The sequence below is a fragment of the Myotis davidii genome, unplaced genomic scaffold, assembly GCF_000327345.1.
Source record: "Myotis davidii unplaced genomic scaffold, ASM32734v1 scaffold123, whole genome shotgun sequence".
Lineage (NCBI taxonomy): Eukaryota > Metazoa > Chordata > Mammalia > Chiroptera > Vespertilionidae > Myotis > Myotis davidii.
Window position 1 is genome coordinate 1,714,963 of NW_006295391.1, and position 14,787 is coordinate 1,729,749.

General features: G+C 39.9%; 1 protein-coding gene across 1 annotated transcript in view; it reads right to left on the bottom strand.

Moving 5' to 3' along the window:
* KCNMB2 (potassium calcium-activated channel subfamily M regulatory beta subunit 2) overlaps positions 1-14,787 on the bottom strand; it is a 236,124-nt gene that overhangs the window by 5,071 nt on the left and 216,266 nt on the right. The window contains exons 3-4 of the mRNA XM_006770029.2: positions 10,845-11,015; positions 8,300-8,495 (exon numbers count right to left, since the gene is read on the bottom strand). Coding sequence (XP_006770092.1) covers positions 8,300-8,495; positions 10,845-11,015 — 367 coding nt within the window. The remainder of the gene's footprint in view (positions 1-8,299; positions 8,496-10,844; positions 11,016-14,787) is intronic.

Below are 14,787 nucleotides of genomic sequence, written 5' to 3' on the forward strand. Positions count from 1 at the left end.
ATGAAGTATGTGGGGAGGAGTGGGGGCCAGGCGGAGGGGGTGTGTGGCTGAATAACCTCACCTGTCAGCCTCCTTTTCCATCTGATGGTAGGAAGGGAGCTATCAATTCTTAGGATCACCTTAGGGGAGGGGTTTGTTCTTTTATAAAAAGAAGGGTGTCTTATTTCAGAAGGGTTAGATGTGAATAAAATCCAATCACTATTGTCTCCAATGTGCCAGGGGGTATGCTAGGCATAGGCATCAAAAACATAAACACGCCCTGGCTGGTGGCTCAGTTGGGCGAGCATTGTCCTGCACACCAGAAAGATTGTGGATTTGATTCCAGGTCAGGACACATACCTAGGTTTTGTGTTGGATCCCCACTCTGGGCACTTATGGTAGGCAACTGATTGATGTTTCTCTCTCACATCAATGTCTCTCTCTCTTGCTCTCCCTTCCTTCCTGTCTCTCTAAATTAATAAAAACATATCCTCAGGTGAGGATTAAAAAACATCAACAATATAAGGTAGATCAATGAAAAGGAAATGGAAAAGTACACAAACAAGGGTGGAGGATGAAATAAATGTCACCAGGAATGAGGTTAAAAAGGATTTCAGTAAAGAGTATACCCTTTCACAGAGGCAGGCCACAAATTTGCTGAGAACTCTTTAGTAGCCAGGAAGTTCTAGTCCACAATATCTATGAGATAAAAATGAAAACAAAAATAAAAACTTGCTCATGTGAAACATGAATATTCTTGGTTCCTGCCCTGGCCTGTGTCGCTCAGTTGGTTGGAGCATTGTCACATGCTCCTGAAAGTCGTGGGTTTGATCCCCAGTCAGGACACATTTCTAGGACATGGGTTTGATTTCCTGGTCAGGGTGTATACAGAGGCAGCCAATCTATGTTTCTCTCTCACATTGATATTCCTCTTTGCCTCTCTCTCTCTCTCTCTCCTAAAATCAATTTAAGAAAATATTTTCTTGGTTCCAAAGTCAGATGGAACTTTTTCCAGTGTCGTCAAATAACAAATATTGTGCACATGTTTATTAAGCATGTACGATGTGTCAGGATTTATGTTCTGTGCCAGAGCAAAAAAATCATCCCTACATTCAAAGAACATAGATAGAGTCACCAGCTGGCAGCCTTGGGCTACTCTGGCTTCCCAGCACATTTCGGTCTTCTAAATTCTTTGAATATTAGTGATGGACAGAGGAGCTTAGAGGGTAAATTGGGACCCTATGTTCTTTTCCTTTTAAGACTTCCTACTCTGTAAGAAAGTGAATCCTGCAAAATTTAGTTTACACTTGTTAGTTTGTACTTCTAGTGTCTGCTTGATTTGGGCAAGCAGGACTGCGTGAAATGTTTGGTAGATGAAAGGAAAATAGGATTCACACTCTGCTATGTACCTGTTTCTTTCAGTATCGAGACAGGTTCCTCCCGAGAGAGGTTTTTCCTTTTCATGTTTTCCCAAGCTTTCACATTTATGACAGCATTTCTGCTTGATTTGGAATAGAAAAGATACTTAGAGACCCAGGAAATGCACTAACAAAACAGAAGCTGTCTAGGGCCTTGGGATTAGTCAATTCCCAGAGCATTAACCCATGGAGCTCCCAGACCCATGATGTCTCCAATTAGGCTGAGAGTAAGTCAGATATGTAAACTGACCTTGCTCTTCACCAGGTTCCCCTTTCTTGGAAATTAGAAAGGAGTAGGTTCTTTCTCCATGCTTCTCTTCTTGATGCTCAGTATGAGCCCCCTTCTGGCACATTCCTCCTTTCATTTATGCATAAAGGTACACTTAGCTGTTCCAGAATTCAGTTTTGGTGAGCAGTGACTAAACTCCATCAATAACCAAAGCATTTTTGAATCTTTGGTCCATTGCAGGTTCAGCTAATGCCTAATAAATATCCCTAAAATTAAGGTGTTAGTTTTGAGGATGTCATATGTCAAATTTCCAGCAGGCTTTCTACCCTCCCCACTATCAGTTTGCACTTATATCTGTTTAATATTCACCCTCTGTAAACTGGTACTAAATATACACCCCGACTTTCCCTATGGATCACAGATAATTCTATCCTTTGCTCATGGCCTTTTACTTAAGTACCAGGATGAGATGGAATGGCATGAAGTTTCAGCTGTTCACTAAAATATGCCATCAGAAAGATAAATATTTCAAGGAATTTAGATTTTTCAGAACGCTTATCTTTTCCTTTCTCAAGAGAATGCTCTAATATTTTCTCTTTAAGAGATAGTATGATGAGGTAAAGAGACTTAGATTTTTAGTTCAGACCTAGTTAGTGAATGTGTGACTTTGGGAAAATCATTTCATTTTCCGAGCTCAGCTTCATTATTGTGAAGTAGAGATAATAGCGGTGCTTAATACTTGGGATTTCTGCTGAAATTAAATAAGTGAGCTTCATGTAAAATATTGAGTACTTACTGCGCCTGGCACATTTTGAGCTCCTGATAAAATCTTTAGAAGTAGGGATTTAGTCAGGATTAAATGAGATAATTTTTATAAAGTTCTTAGCATAGTGCTGGGCTCAAGTTCATAGTAGACACTTAATAAATGTCGGGTTCCTGTTTTTTTCACATTTAGATTCTCAACTCCACTTAATTTTCTTCCCTTCTCCCCTTACCCTACCAATGCTGCACAGAGGAACTCAATGAGTACAAGGTTTGCTTAGGATTCCAGAATCTCACAGCATCCAAGCTCAAATTGAAATAAAATCTACAGCAGTGTTTCAGAACTGTGTAGACACATTTTTAGTTGTCACAGCTGGAAGGAGGAGGATGTTAGGGATCTAGTAGGTAGAGGCAAGGGATGCTGCTAAACATCCTACAATATACAGGACAGCCCCCCCGCCTTCACAGAAAACAAAGATTTGACCCCAAACACCAATAGTGTTGAGGTTGAGAAACCTTGTTCTAGATATGCATATTCTCAGGATTGAGCCCAGAAGGCTTCAGAATGAGTGACAAAATGTGGGGTGATGTTAGGGATCTAGTAGGTAGAGGCAAGGGGTGCTGCTAAACATCCTACAATATACAGGACAGCCCCCCCGCCTTCACAGAAAACAAAGATTTGACCCCAAACACCAATAGTGTTGAGGTTGAGAAACCTTGTTCTAGATATGCATATTCTCAGGATTGAGCCCAGAAGGCTTCAGAATGAGTGACAAAATGTGGGGTGACACTGAGTTTGGAGTGGTAACTAACTGGCTAATTTATGGAACTTACTCTCCACCAAAAATAGCTATCTTCTCCATGATAGACAAAATACCATATATTCGGCATTATACCACATACCAAAAAAAAAAATGGTTATATTTTCTTGTTTTGCACCAAAGTTCACTTTAAATCTACTTTCAAACCAGATGGGTATGTTTTAAGAATCCCTGGTGGGTAGAAATGTTTAAACGCCCAAAGCTCTGAGAAATTCAACAACCGTAGAATTAACACTTAGCCGCCGTTTAAGATTCCAGTGGTACCTTATGACTAGGGAGCCAGGGGCCTTGAGCCCACTTGCAATTGCTCCACAAGAGGCGCCAGCGTATCAGCTTAAGCAGCTTTAGCTGTATGTTGACGAGAGGCTGGGCACTGTGTTTGCAGGCTAAGGAAAAGGGATATATGAGAGAGTGTAAAAATTTAAAAATAAAATCCTTTTGGATATTTTCTACAAAGATACCGACAGCTTGCTTGCTTGATATCCTTTGCCTCCTGTTGTCTCAAATCAAACATTGTCAGTAGTGCCTTATGTATCTGAATAAAAATACCATTTTTTTGTTAACTAGGGGGAAAGCTATTATTTTTAGTGAGCTTAGGGAAGGGTAATAGGAAGGAGAGATCCGCATAAAGAGTATTTTAACCCCAACTCCCAGAAATATCCTGAATATTTTTCATGCTGGACTAAGATCATGGTCTAATGGCCTGCTGACATGCAGATAACTGTATTTTCAATGAATATACTTCTGATTTTTTAAAAAATATTTTTATTGATTTTAGAGAAGAAGGGAGAGGGAAAGCAAGATAGAAACATCAATGATGAGAGAGAATCATTGATTGGCTGCCTCCTGCACGCCCCACACTGGGGTGGCGGGGATCGAGCCCACAACCCAGGAATCGAACCATGACCTCCAGGTTCATAGGCTGATGCTCAATCACTGAGCCATGCTGGCTGGGCTATATTTCTGATTAAGGGAAGAGGACAGCTATTCAGAGATTGAAGAACTACCAGGCCAGGGAGGGGAGTCAGTGTTGGGTGCCACCTTTCCCCTGAGAGCATCTGCTGATTCCAGGAGAGGGCTGAGAGCCTGGAAGGCTGAATGATATTTCTGACAGCCTTGCAGAGTGAGGGCCTATCAGGTGGGGCCCCTGATGACTTCCCCTCATTCACTTTGTGTTGGGGCTCTTAAGGGCTGCATCATAAGAGTAATGGTAAACCTGAAGCAAAGAGGGACTTCAGTTCAGACTTGACTGTCTCAACTTACGAAGTCAGAATGAGATGATCATTAATGGCTAATATCCCCAGGGGTCTGGCAGAGGCAAATGGAAATAAGTTTTGGAAAATATGACATAATTCTAGGATTAAATTATTATAATAATAATTTACAAATATGATGTCCGAAACCTAATAAAAATTAACCAGACATTATACAACATGGAAATAAAAATACCAAGAGAAAAGAATAGGCATATAAGGGCTTCAGATATTAAAATCATCAAAATAAACATTAAAATAACTACAACTTACTTTTTTATGTCAAAGGATTTAAAAGAAAAGAATTAGAATATTACAGAAAAGTAAAAATTATGAAGTAAGACCCAAATGGGTGTTTTATGCATGAAAATTACAGTTAGAGAAATTAAGAACTCAAAGGATGGATTTAACAGTATATTAATCAGAGCTGAGGAAAGAACTAAAAATTAGAAGATAGGTCAATATCCAAGCTCAGAGAGACAAAAAGAGGGAAAATAAAAAAAGAGAATAAAACACAGAGAGGATACATTGAGAAAACCTAACATATGGCCAATTTGGATTTTAAGCAGAAGAAATGGGAGAGAATGAGAGCAGAGATAGTATTTGATGTGATAATGACGAAAAACTATCTAAAATTGATGAAGAATCTCAAGGTACAGGGAGAGAAGCCCTGAGAACACTAAGTAAGCTAAATAAAAATAAATCTGCACTTTGGCAAATAACAGTTACATTTCAGAAAACCAAAGAAAATAATCTTTAAAATAGATGAAGATTACCTTCAAAGAAGCAGCAACTAGCTCAAAGCTGATTTCTAAATAGTAAAAATGCTCACCAAAAGACAATGGCATGTTTTCAGCATGCAGAAACAAAATAATGACAAACTTAGAATTTTATCCTCAGTGAATGAAATTTTTTATCGTTCTTGATTAGTCAAGATTGCAAGTTGTAATCTGTAGGCTAAATGCTAAAATAATAACAATAGAACAGATAACTTTCAAGACAATAGAAGTGGAAATGGTATTATAAAATTAATCGGCTAAGGAAAGGGTGATCTTTTCATAAATGGATTTGGGCGTATGGATGCTCATATTAAAGACAAACAAACAAACAAACAAAAACCCCACAGAAACTTGACTTCTACATAAGTATCAATTCCAGGCTGATCGTACTCTAAGTGTGAAAAGAGAAACCATATGCTTATAGAAGATAACTTAGGAGAGTGACTTCATGACCTCAGGGTAGGTAGACACTTAAATAGGACGCACTGCACACACGCACAAAAATAACACACCAAAAAAATAACATTTGGCTGTATTAAAATTATAAACTTCTTTCATTCAAAGACATCATTAAGAGAGTGAGAAGGCCACATAATGGGAGAAGATATTTGCAAGACATATTAATCAATGGAGGGAATATCTAGATTTAAAGAATTCCTAGAATCAATATGAAGAAGAAACACTCCAATAGAAAAATGGACCAGGGGCTTGAACAGACATTGTACAAAAGAGGATATCCAAATGGCCAGTAAGTAAATGAAAAGGCACTTGAGTCTTGGGAACCAAAGGAAATATTGTCATATTAGCTAAAATTAAAATGACAAATGATACCAAGTGTTGGTGAGGATTTGGAGCAATAAACACTCTCACACCCACAGGGTTGGTGAGAGGCATTTTGGAAAACCATTTGGCATTATCTCCTAAAGTAAGATAAGTATACTCTATTTTCTAGATATTCCATTCCCAGGTTTATACCTGACAGAAATCTGTGTGCTTGTGCACTAAGAGACAGATATGAGAGTATGCCTGGCAGAATTACTAGTATTAGTAATGGTCCCAGACTGTAGAAAACTCAAAATTTCCATCAACAGTAGAATGAGTAAATAAATTGGCATGTTGATACCATGGGCTATAATCCTTTAGTGAAAGTGAATGAACTACCACCAAATGGAATGACTCTAACAAATATAGCGTTATGTGAAGGAGGTCAGGCACAAAGAGGAATATTCTGTATGATTCCATTTACATCATGTTTAAAAACCAGGCAAAACTAAAATATAGTGTGTAGGCATATATGCTTAGGTGAAAAAACTCCAAAGAAAAAAGAAAAGAAAGTAATTGCCCTAATATCAGGACAGCTGTTATCTTTGGCAGGGGGCAGAGACAGTAGTGATTGGGAGGAGGCATGAGGGTGTTTTTGTGCCGTAGGAGATGTTTTATTTCTTTACCCTCATGGTAGTTACATGGGGATCTCTGAGCTGTATACTTCCACTTGTTGCATGTTTCTACATGTGTGCTGTAATTCACAGTTAAAAGCAAGGTAATGGGGCAAACAAACAAACAAATGACCTACTACCATGCTGAGCGCAGACAAGACACTGGTCCTAAATTTTTAACTGAGACTTTCTATGGTAGGTCCAGTCCCTGTTAATAGCCGTGCTTATGCATTCACAGGGCTGTAGTGATAAAATGTCAAAGCGAGGAAATGGAAAGATGTCCCACTTTCTTAATGCTTATTCAACTTCGGCCAATTTCCAATTCCGTGAAGATTTGAGGGTTTTATAGGCCTTCGTTGTTACAGGTCAGCTTTGATTTAGAAATCTGACTTGAGGGAAGATGTTGAAAAACACACTCTTTGTGGGAGAGCTGAGCTTTATAAATTTGCAGAAAACAGCGAGGACTGGTATCGTTTGTGACTACCACAAACAAAGGAAATCAGAGCAGAGATCTTCAAAAGGCATTCCCTGAAATATTCATTGTGTTGACTCCTCAGAGATATTTGCAAGAATTCTTTTAAGTTATTGCAATAAAAACAAAATGTAGGTGTCAATATATCACAAAATAAAGCCTATGTTAGAGGATTAAACTTCAAAGCTTCAATACATACAATCGATGTCACTTAAGTGCTGGTAATTGTAATGAAAAGCTTTTACAAGAAGGACAAGAGTTCAGGAGGGCAGTGTCTGGGTCATGAGGGCCATTTATCTTACTGGAGAGGCTTCGGGTTGTTTTGGCCTAGGAGAGTACTCTGGCCTCTGAATTACTACCATAAGCCCCAAAGTAAATATGTTTAACTTCAAATTGATAATAGCAGGTTGGTTCTGCTGACACTTTACTGGTCATCCCAGACTTTAGAACTACAAATTTTATGTGCAGTTTTAATACAATACACATTTGTGGAGCACCCACCCTGTGAATGTGAGCATAACAGGGCTGGAAAATGCAGCCCCTATGGACATAACATACATGGAGAAAGACACGCAGGTACACACACTGTGACCGTGAATCAAAGGTCTGCCCTGTGCCAGGCACTGTGCTCTGCTCAGCATCTTACACTCTCTGCTCTAACCCTCACAATGACCTTGAAAGATGACCATCGTCTTTACCTTTTCAGAGATAAGGAAGCTGAGGCTCAGAGAAGTTAAGTTACATCCCCAAGACCACAGGACTCAGTGACAATGACTGTGGAAAAGCCAAATACAGCTTTACCTCATGGCTCCCAGGTATATGACAAATAGCTGGTTTTCTGGCCGGTAGAACTCTGACTGAGCTGCATGTTTGCTTTGAGAGACTCAGTCCAGTTGTGTATAAATAAGGACAGGAGGTTTTCTCTCCGAAACGGAAGGAAAGGGTAAATCTGCACTACCACAGCATGGGGGGAATGATTTGTCCACGACGTGCACAGAAAATAAAATGTTCCCCAGGCCAGAGTCAAATAGCGAGTTCTGTGTACAGATGAGGCAGGGCCTGCTCCCTGGTGGTGCTTTCCTTTGAAATGCCAGCACAGGGGTCTTCAGAGAGGGGAGCTGGGTGTGGGAGCCCTGCGGGGGTGACCTACCTTCTGATTGATTTTCATCGTCTCTTCGGTGTGGTAGAGAAGGAGCTTTTCGCCTGAAGAAGTCAGGTTGACGTACACCTGGAGGCAGGGGTACTGAGAGAGTTTCAAGCAGTCCGGGCCACAGCTGAAGGAGCAATTAAATGTTTCCGTGATGGACGCATTCAGCAAGGTACATTGAGATTCCTCGGTCCACACGCTACAGAGAGACGGGCAGAGTAAACACAAGGTCCAAAGCACTCACAGCAAGGAAGGCATAATTAGAAGGGATCATTGGTCCTTAGCCTGAAGAATCTTTTTCAAATCTATAATACAACCTAGTTGTTAAAGTGTATACTTTTGAATAGAGCAGCTTTGGGCAAACCATCATATAAACATAGATAAATTTACCTGGCACCTAAGAACTCTTTCAATGATTCGCATTGGTTATAGTATAATATTTTCCAATGCTCGGTTTCAGTTATTTTTTCCTATCTCAGATTCACTGATAAGCAGAAAACATCTTATGACATCAAACCTGCACTCACTTGTATTACCTTGCAAGCAGCTTCCTGCCACGCCCAGTCCTCACCTCTGCAAAGCCCGCCCAGTTTGTAGCAGAGTCGGCATAAGGGGAGAAGAGGAGGGAAGATGACAAAGGGATGGAGGGGTTTGAGGTCCAATTTGACACAAGAGGAGGGACAGGAATACATTTCTCCAAGGCCTTTCTAATAAGGGAGGAAAGATAGCTCCACCCGTTGTACCAAGAGCAAGCATTTGGGTATCCCTTTTCACCCTAACTGGTGTTTTATATGCATTATTCCCTCTTATCCTCCCAACAACTCTGTATGTTGCCTATTAATTCTCTTTGAAGGCGAGTGAACTGAGGGTCAGAGAAAACAAGTAGCATGTGAAGACATGCAGATAGTGAGCGATGGAGATTGTGATTCCACTCAATCCTGATTTCTCCAAGGCCCAGACTGGTTCCATGGAGCTGTGCTGTGTAGAAGAGAACAAATATCCTCTTGGGACCTCTCAGTTAGAAAAAACAATCCAAACCAACAACTTCCAGCTGCTCATTGGCCAGCATTTCATTCTAAAGTCTTTAAAACTATCTGATCAAGAGTCACATTTGTGACCAGGAAGAAACACACCAGCAATCAAGAGTTTGTTTCTGGGGCTAAGCCGATAACCATCATGAACAGAAGACAGCTGTTTTCTTTGCAGATGGGTACCCCTTCCTTTAGCAGAACATGTGTTGACAGGGCCGCCCTTGTCATGTCCAGTTTTATGCCAGAGGCAGCATAGTAGCCCTGAACCCACTCTGGTGTGGCAAATTGTATTTTCTTAGGACCTGGGTTGTCAGAGTTTGCTCATCCAGGGAGGAAAGAGTCTTTGATGGCTCCAAGCAGATGTGAGGATCTGAAAGTGGTTTTGGAACCAGTGAACACTGGGAGCCCGAGGCAGCAATCAGCACTTTCATTGAGAAGGAGACAGCTGAAGGCATCTGAGAAATAGAGCAGAGCAGCCACAAATGGGAAAGAAGATGCCTTAATTTTAGCAAATTACTGTGTTTCAGCTAGAGTTTGCTTCTACGTGAAAGTATTAATTTAGGTGGAGAATTGAATGCCACAAAATCTTTTGATTCTTTTTTGGATTGAAACCTCAGTTTTTCATTTGAAAGACTCTCATCTCTTTAAGCTGAACCACTGTGAGATTTTCCCTATTTGTTCGAGCAATGCTGGGGTCTCCTGTGCTCAAAGTGTTCAATTTATGGGCAGAGTTAGCTAGAGATGCTGTGGCTTACTCAGGGGAGAATACACATGCTATCTCAGTATTTAACTGCCTCCCTATCTATTCAGTAAACCATGGGCACATATTAACATGAAAAGGGTTCAAAATCTGTAATTTTTTTCAAGTTGGTGCACAGCAGTGTTTCTCAGCCTTGACAGCATATTAGAATTACCTGGAGAAATTTAAAAGATACTGATGACTGGTTTCCACTCTAGGCCAATTAAATATGACCTCTGGGATTATGGTGGTGGGGAATGAGATCAGTATTTTTAAAAGTTTCTCAGGAAGTTTAAATGTGCAGTTGAGATCACTGATGTGTGGGGTGATGGAGGAGTGGGGTGGGGGAGGGGAGGAGGAATGAGAGTGGAGAATGAACAGAAGTGTGAAGAGGCAAGAACAGGGTCCCTACGATTAGTGGGATATGGGTTTGAATCTTGGCTCTGCCATATGCTAGAGCTGTGTGGCGCTGGGCAAATTATTTCTATCCTGAGCCTCAGTTTTGCCATTTTTATGATGTGTATATTCATATTTACCTTATAAAATTGTTATGAGAATTAAACAAGTAACCTATGGATCCTGGTACATAGTAGGAAGTTTATACACAGAGCTATTTCATCATTATTATTAGACAACATTATTGGAAAATATTATGTTCAAGGCTTAAAGTTCTTATTAGGAAAGAAGGGGAGGGAGAGGATCTGAGGTTGATAATCTATGGGGGAAGAGGGAGAAGGAGGAGACAAAGACAAGTGACCCAACCAGCTAATGGTGTTACCTCTGCATGTATGAGCGCAGGAGTGTGATTCCCAGCAGAAAGTACATCATGATGGAGCACACCATCATGGTCAGTCCCAGGAGAATGGCCCGGTCCTCTCCTGCTTTCAGTGCTGTGACAGTTTTCCTTTTGTCCAAGAGGTCGTGGTCCCTGATTTTTTGGTAAATATTTCTGAGGTTGAAAATAATAAAGTCTTATATGAGATTTACAGTTACCAGAGAGTAGGTACGTCACTGCCCATGCCTTCTTAGGGCAGGGAGGCCGAGAGGAGCCCCTCCAAACCTGCCTGAGTGCAATTAGATCCCAGTGTGTGCCCATTGCCACCCAACACACACACACACACACACACACACACACACCAACCCTGAGCAGAAATAAGTAGCCCAAACTTTCCTCTTCTTTTCTCTCATGGGACAACTGCATTATTTGACCATTTGTTGATAAAATATAGACAGTTTGATTAAAAAAATCTCAGGAGCATATTCAAAACAACAATAAAATTATAAGTGTTTTAAAAGTATAAATTATTATAATGTATACCAAGAATTTTTCTTTAAAGAAAAAAAAGAAGCCCTTCTTTACTTGGGCCCATGTCTACTTGCAAATACTTTTTCCTTCTCTCTAAATCCAAAGAAAGGAAACAATCCTCTCAACCATTAACATAATGCTTTGGCTTTGTTCCTTTGCCATTTAACCCCCAGCTGATCATCACTGATATTTTTATACTCTCTCAATACATAATGGAATGTTAATTCAGAATCTGTCAACTTCACACCGTATTTCCCCTCAGCAGTAGAATACAGAAGTTATTTTGGTTAACATTTTCCTGAAGCTTAGGGTTGCTTAGGGTTATGTTGGGTTAAGCTTTATAAGCAATGTTGAGATGTGGAGTGGTGAATCAGCCTTCTTATATGTGTAAACCCTTGAATGAGTTTAGAAGAATGTTAGTCAAATTAAGGCAAGACTCTATAACTTTGGATAGTTATTACTATTATTTTTGTCACTTATCATACAGCAGCGATATTGGGTCTGAAAGAACATGAAACTGGAGTAAAATGATTTTCTGAATTCAAAACTTGACTTCACTGCTTACTAACTCAGTGATCAATGACAAGTTCCTCAGCCTTTCTGATTCTCAGGTTCCTGGGAAGTGGAAATGATGTGTAAACTGAATTGTAATGGTTAAATGAGATGCATAAGTAAGTTATCCAGCAGAATAACTAGCATTATGTATATGTTCCCTTTGAAAAATGGGGTGAGAGTTTGGGTTCATGACATGAGCCTCAGAACATCCTAAAATTATTATTCTCCAAAGAATTTTTAACTAACTGAATGGCCAAAAAAACCCCCCAAAACATAAAAAGCTCATCAGTAGAGCATTGGATTTGAAACAGGTCTGGCCGAACCGGTTTGGCTCAGTGGATAGAGCATCAGCCTGCGGACTCAAGAGTCCCAGGTTCGATTCCGGTCAAGGGCATGTACCTTGGTTGCGGGCACATCCCCAGTGGGGGCCGTGCAAGAGGCAGCTAATCGATGTTTCTCTCTCATCGATGTTTCTAACTCTCTATCCCTCTCCTTTCTTCTCTGTAAAAAATCAATAAAATATATTAAAAAAAAAAAGAAACAGGTCTGGAAGAAAAGGCAGAAAAGAAGTAAGAAATTGCTGGGGGTGCTTGGAGAGATATGTGAGAATAGGAAAGAAGGCAATGCTCAGGGATTCCATCAAGGCAGGTGGCCAGGAGCAGTATGAGATCTCGTTTAGTTTCTATTTTGAGATGGGAGCTCTGAATCATAGGGGTGTGGGAGTTGGGGAGTTGTAGGTCTTTAGGGCCTGGAAAGGGAGAGAACACATAGAAGACTGAAAATGGAGAAAGAAACTCTTATCTTTTTTTTTTTTTTTAGCTTCAGGCAATAAAACAACATATACAAGAATAACTTCAGATTTTTCTTTAACATTTTTATCATTAGTAATTCTTGTTGTTTAAAAAAGAAACTAGAGTAGAATTCAGTATAGAACTTGGCAGGAGAGGGAAGAGATGTCTGGTATTTGTGCAGGTGTGTGTATATTCAATTGTGTGAATATTCATTTACCTCTGTGCTCCAGGATGGCCTTACTAGTGTTTATGGCAGGCATCTGTTCCACTGGCTGCTACGTTTTAGACTGGTTGTTAAATATTTTGATTCCTGATAGAAGCATGAGGTTGTTTATATACTTAATGTATTTCCAAAAGGTTTTAGGGTATAGCATTTATTAATCTGGTTATTAGATGTAAAATCAACCAATTAGCTTACTATTATTGCTATTATTTTAAAGTTCTCTTTATGAGATAGTGTATACAAATCTTACCCTTTCCTGGAGGAATGGGCCCATCATGGGAAGAGAATAATAGAGAGGCCTTTGTTCTTCATCTTTTCATGGCTGCATCCTTCCTGGCTCCTGCCCTCACTCACTCTGGCCATTCATTATCCTCATTGCCAGAAGCATGGAGAGACCCTATTGTTCATTATTCTCAGGTTCCCAAGCCCACTGCTCCTGGACTAGCTAACCCCCCACCCTCCAATATTTCCCCGTTTTCTGAGATTTTCTTTGGAAAATATAGGGTTTATATCAAAGCTCTTTAAACTGACCCTTTATGAACTGGCATGAAAAAAAGAAAAAAAGAAAAGAAAATCAGTGCCCATTAGCAGCTAAAGCTCTTGAGCAGGCAAATTTCTGAAACAAGAAGAGACAGGCTGAATCTGACTTTAAAGACCTTCTGTGAAATCACAATCTGATGTGACTTTGCTATTATTGTTCATCAAAATGTAGTTAATTCTGATGGCTGCCATTGAGAGTTGCATTTTCTGCAGATGGAAGCCAGCAAGGAGGGAGCAGTAGTCTCAGTTCCAGTGTTAGGCTGTTAGACAACATCACTTATGCCAGTCTATCCTCATAAAAAAGATGAAGTGTAATCAGTCAGGAATGTCACTGGAACAAGAGCATATAAAAATGATTCAAGTGGGTAATTTACAAATCACAATTTGAAAATGGCTAACAAATGTCTTCATATACTCTGGAATGTGTAGCGAAGTGGGAAAATGATTGATTTCCACACAGGCCAGACACATCTGGAAAATTAGGATATTACTCAGCAAAACAAAAGTGGGCGAGTGGGGTGAAATTCATAAAATTCATTAATAAGTTATTATTGAATTAATGAATAAATCATGGAATGAATGATTTAGGAAAACAAAGAGTTCATTTTAAATCCACAAATTTATCTTGAGTGCTGGTAACCTCTAATTACTGGTGATATGGCCACTAACCAAGAGGAAGACAGACATGAAAAAAAATCAACACAGGGTAGTCAAGTCAATGATGGAGCTATTCAGAGTGAGTACAGAAGAGGAGTAATTTCCCCAGCCTGAGGGAGCAGAGCAGGGACAAGTATTGAGATCATGGGAAGCTAGTGAAGGAGTGATGGCTTCAACAGAATCTTCAAAGTTGAATCAGAGTTAACCAAATGAGACAGGGAGTCAAGAGTATTTTAGACAGAAGGAATCACATGAACAAATAGACAAAGATTTGTAGCTGCATGGTGACTGTCAGAAACTACAAGCATTTTCATGTTACTGGAATGAGTATGGAATGGGGAAACAGGGCAGTTAAGTTTGGAAAGGTAGTAGGATGTAAGAGTTCTATAATTCATTCTAAAGAGTTTGGCCCTTATCCCTGTAGTTTAACAGAAAGCTGTGTGTGACATGAGGGTGACATAATAAGAATTGAGTTTCAGAATTATCATTCTGGCTGTAATGTGGAGAAACAGTGGATTAGAAATGGAACAAGTCTTAAATCAGAAATAAGAATTAAAAGATTGTCACTGTTGTGTAGGCAAAGGATTATGAGGATCTAGGATCAAGGTAGGCTAGATGGGGAAAAAGGAGGTGTGGAGAAAGATCTGGG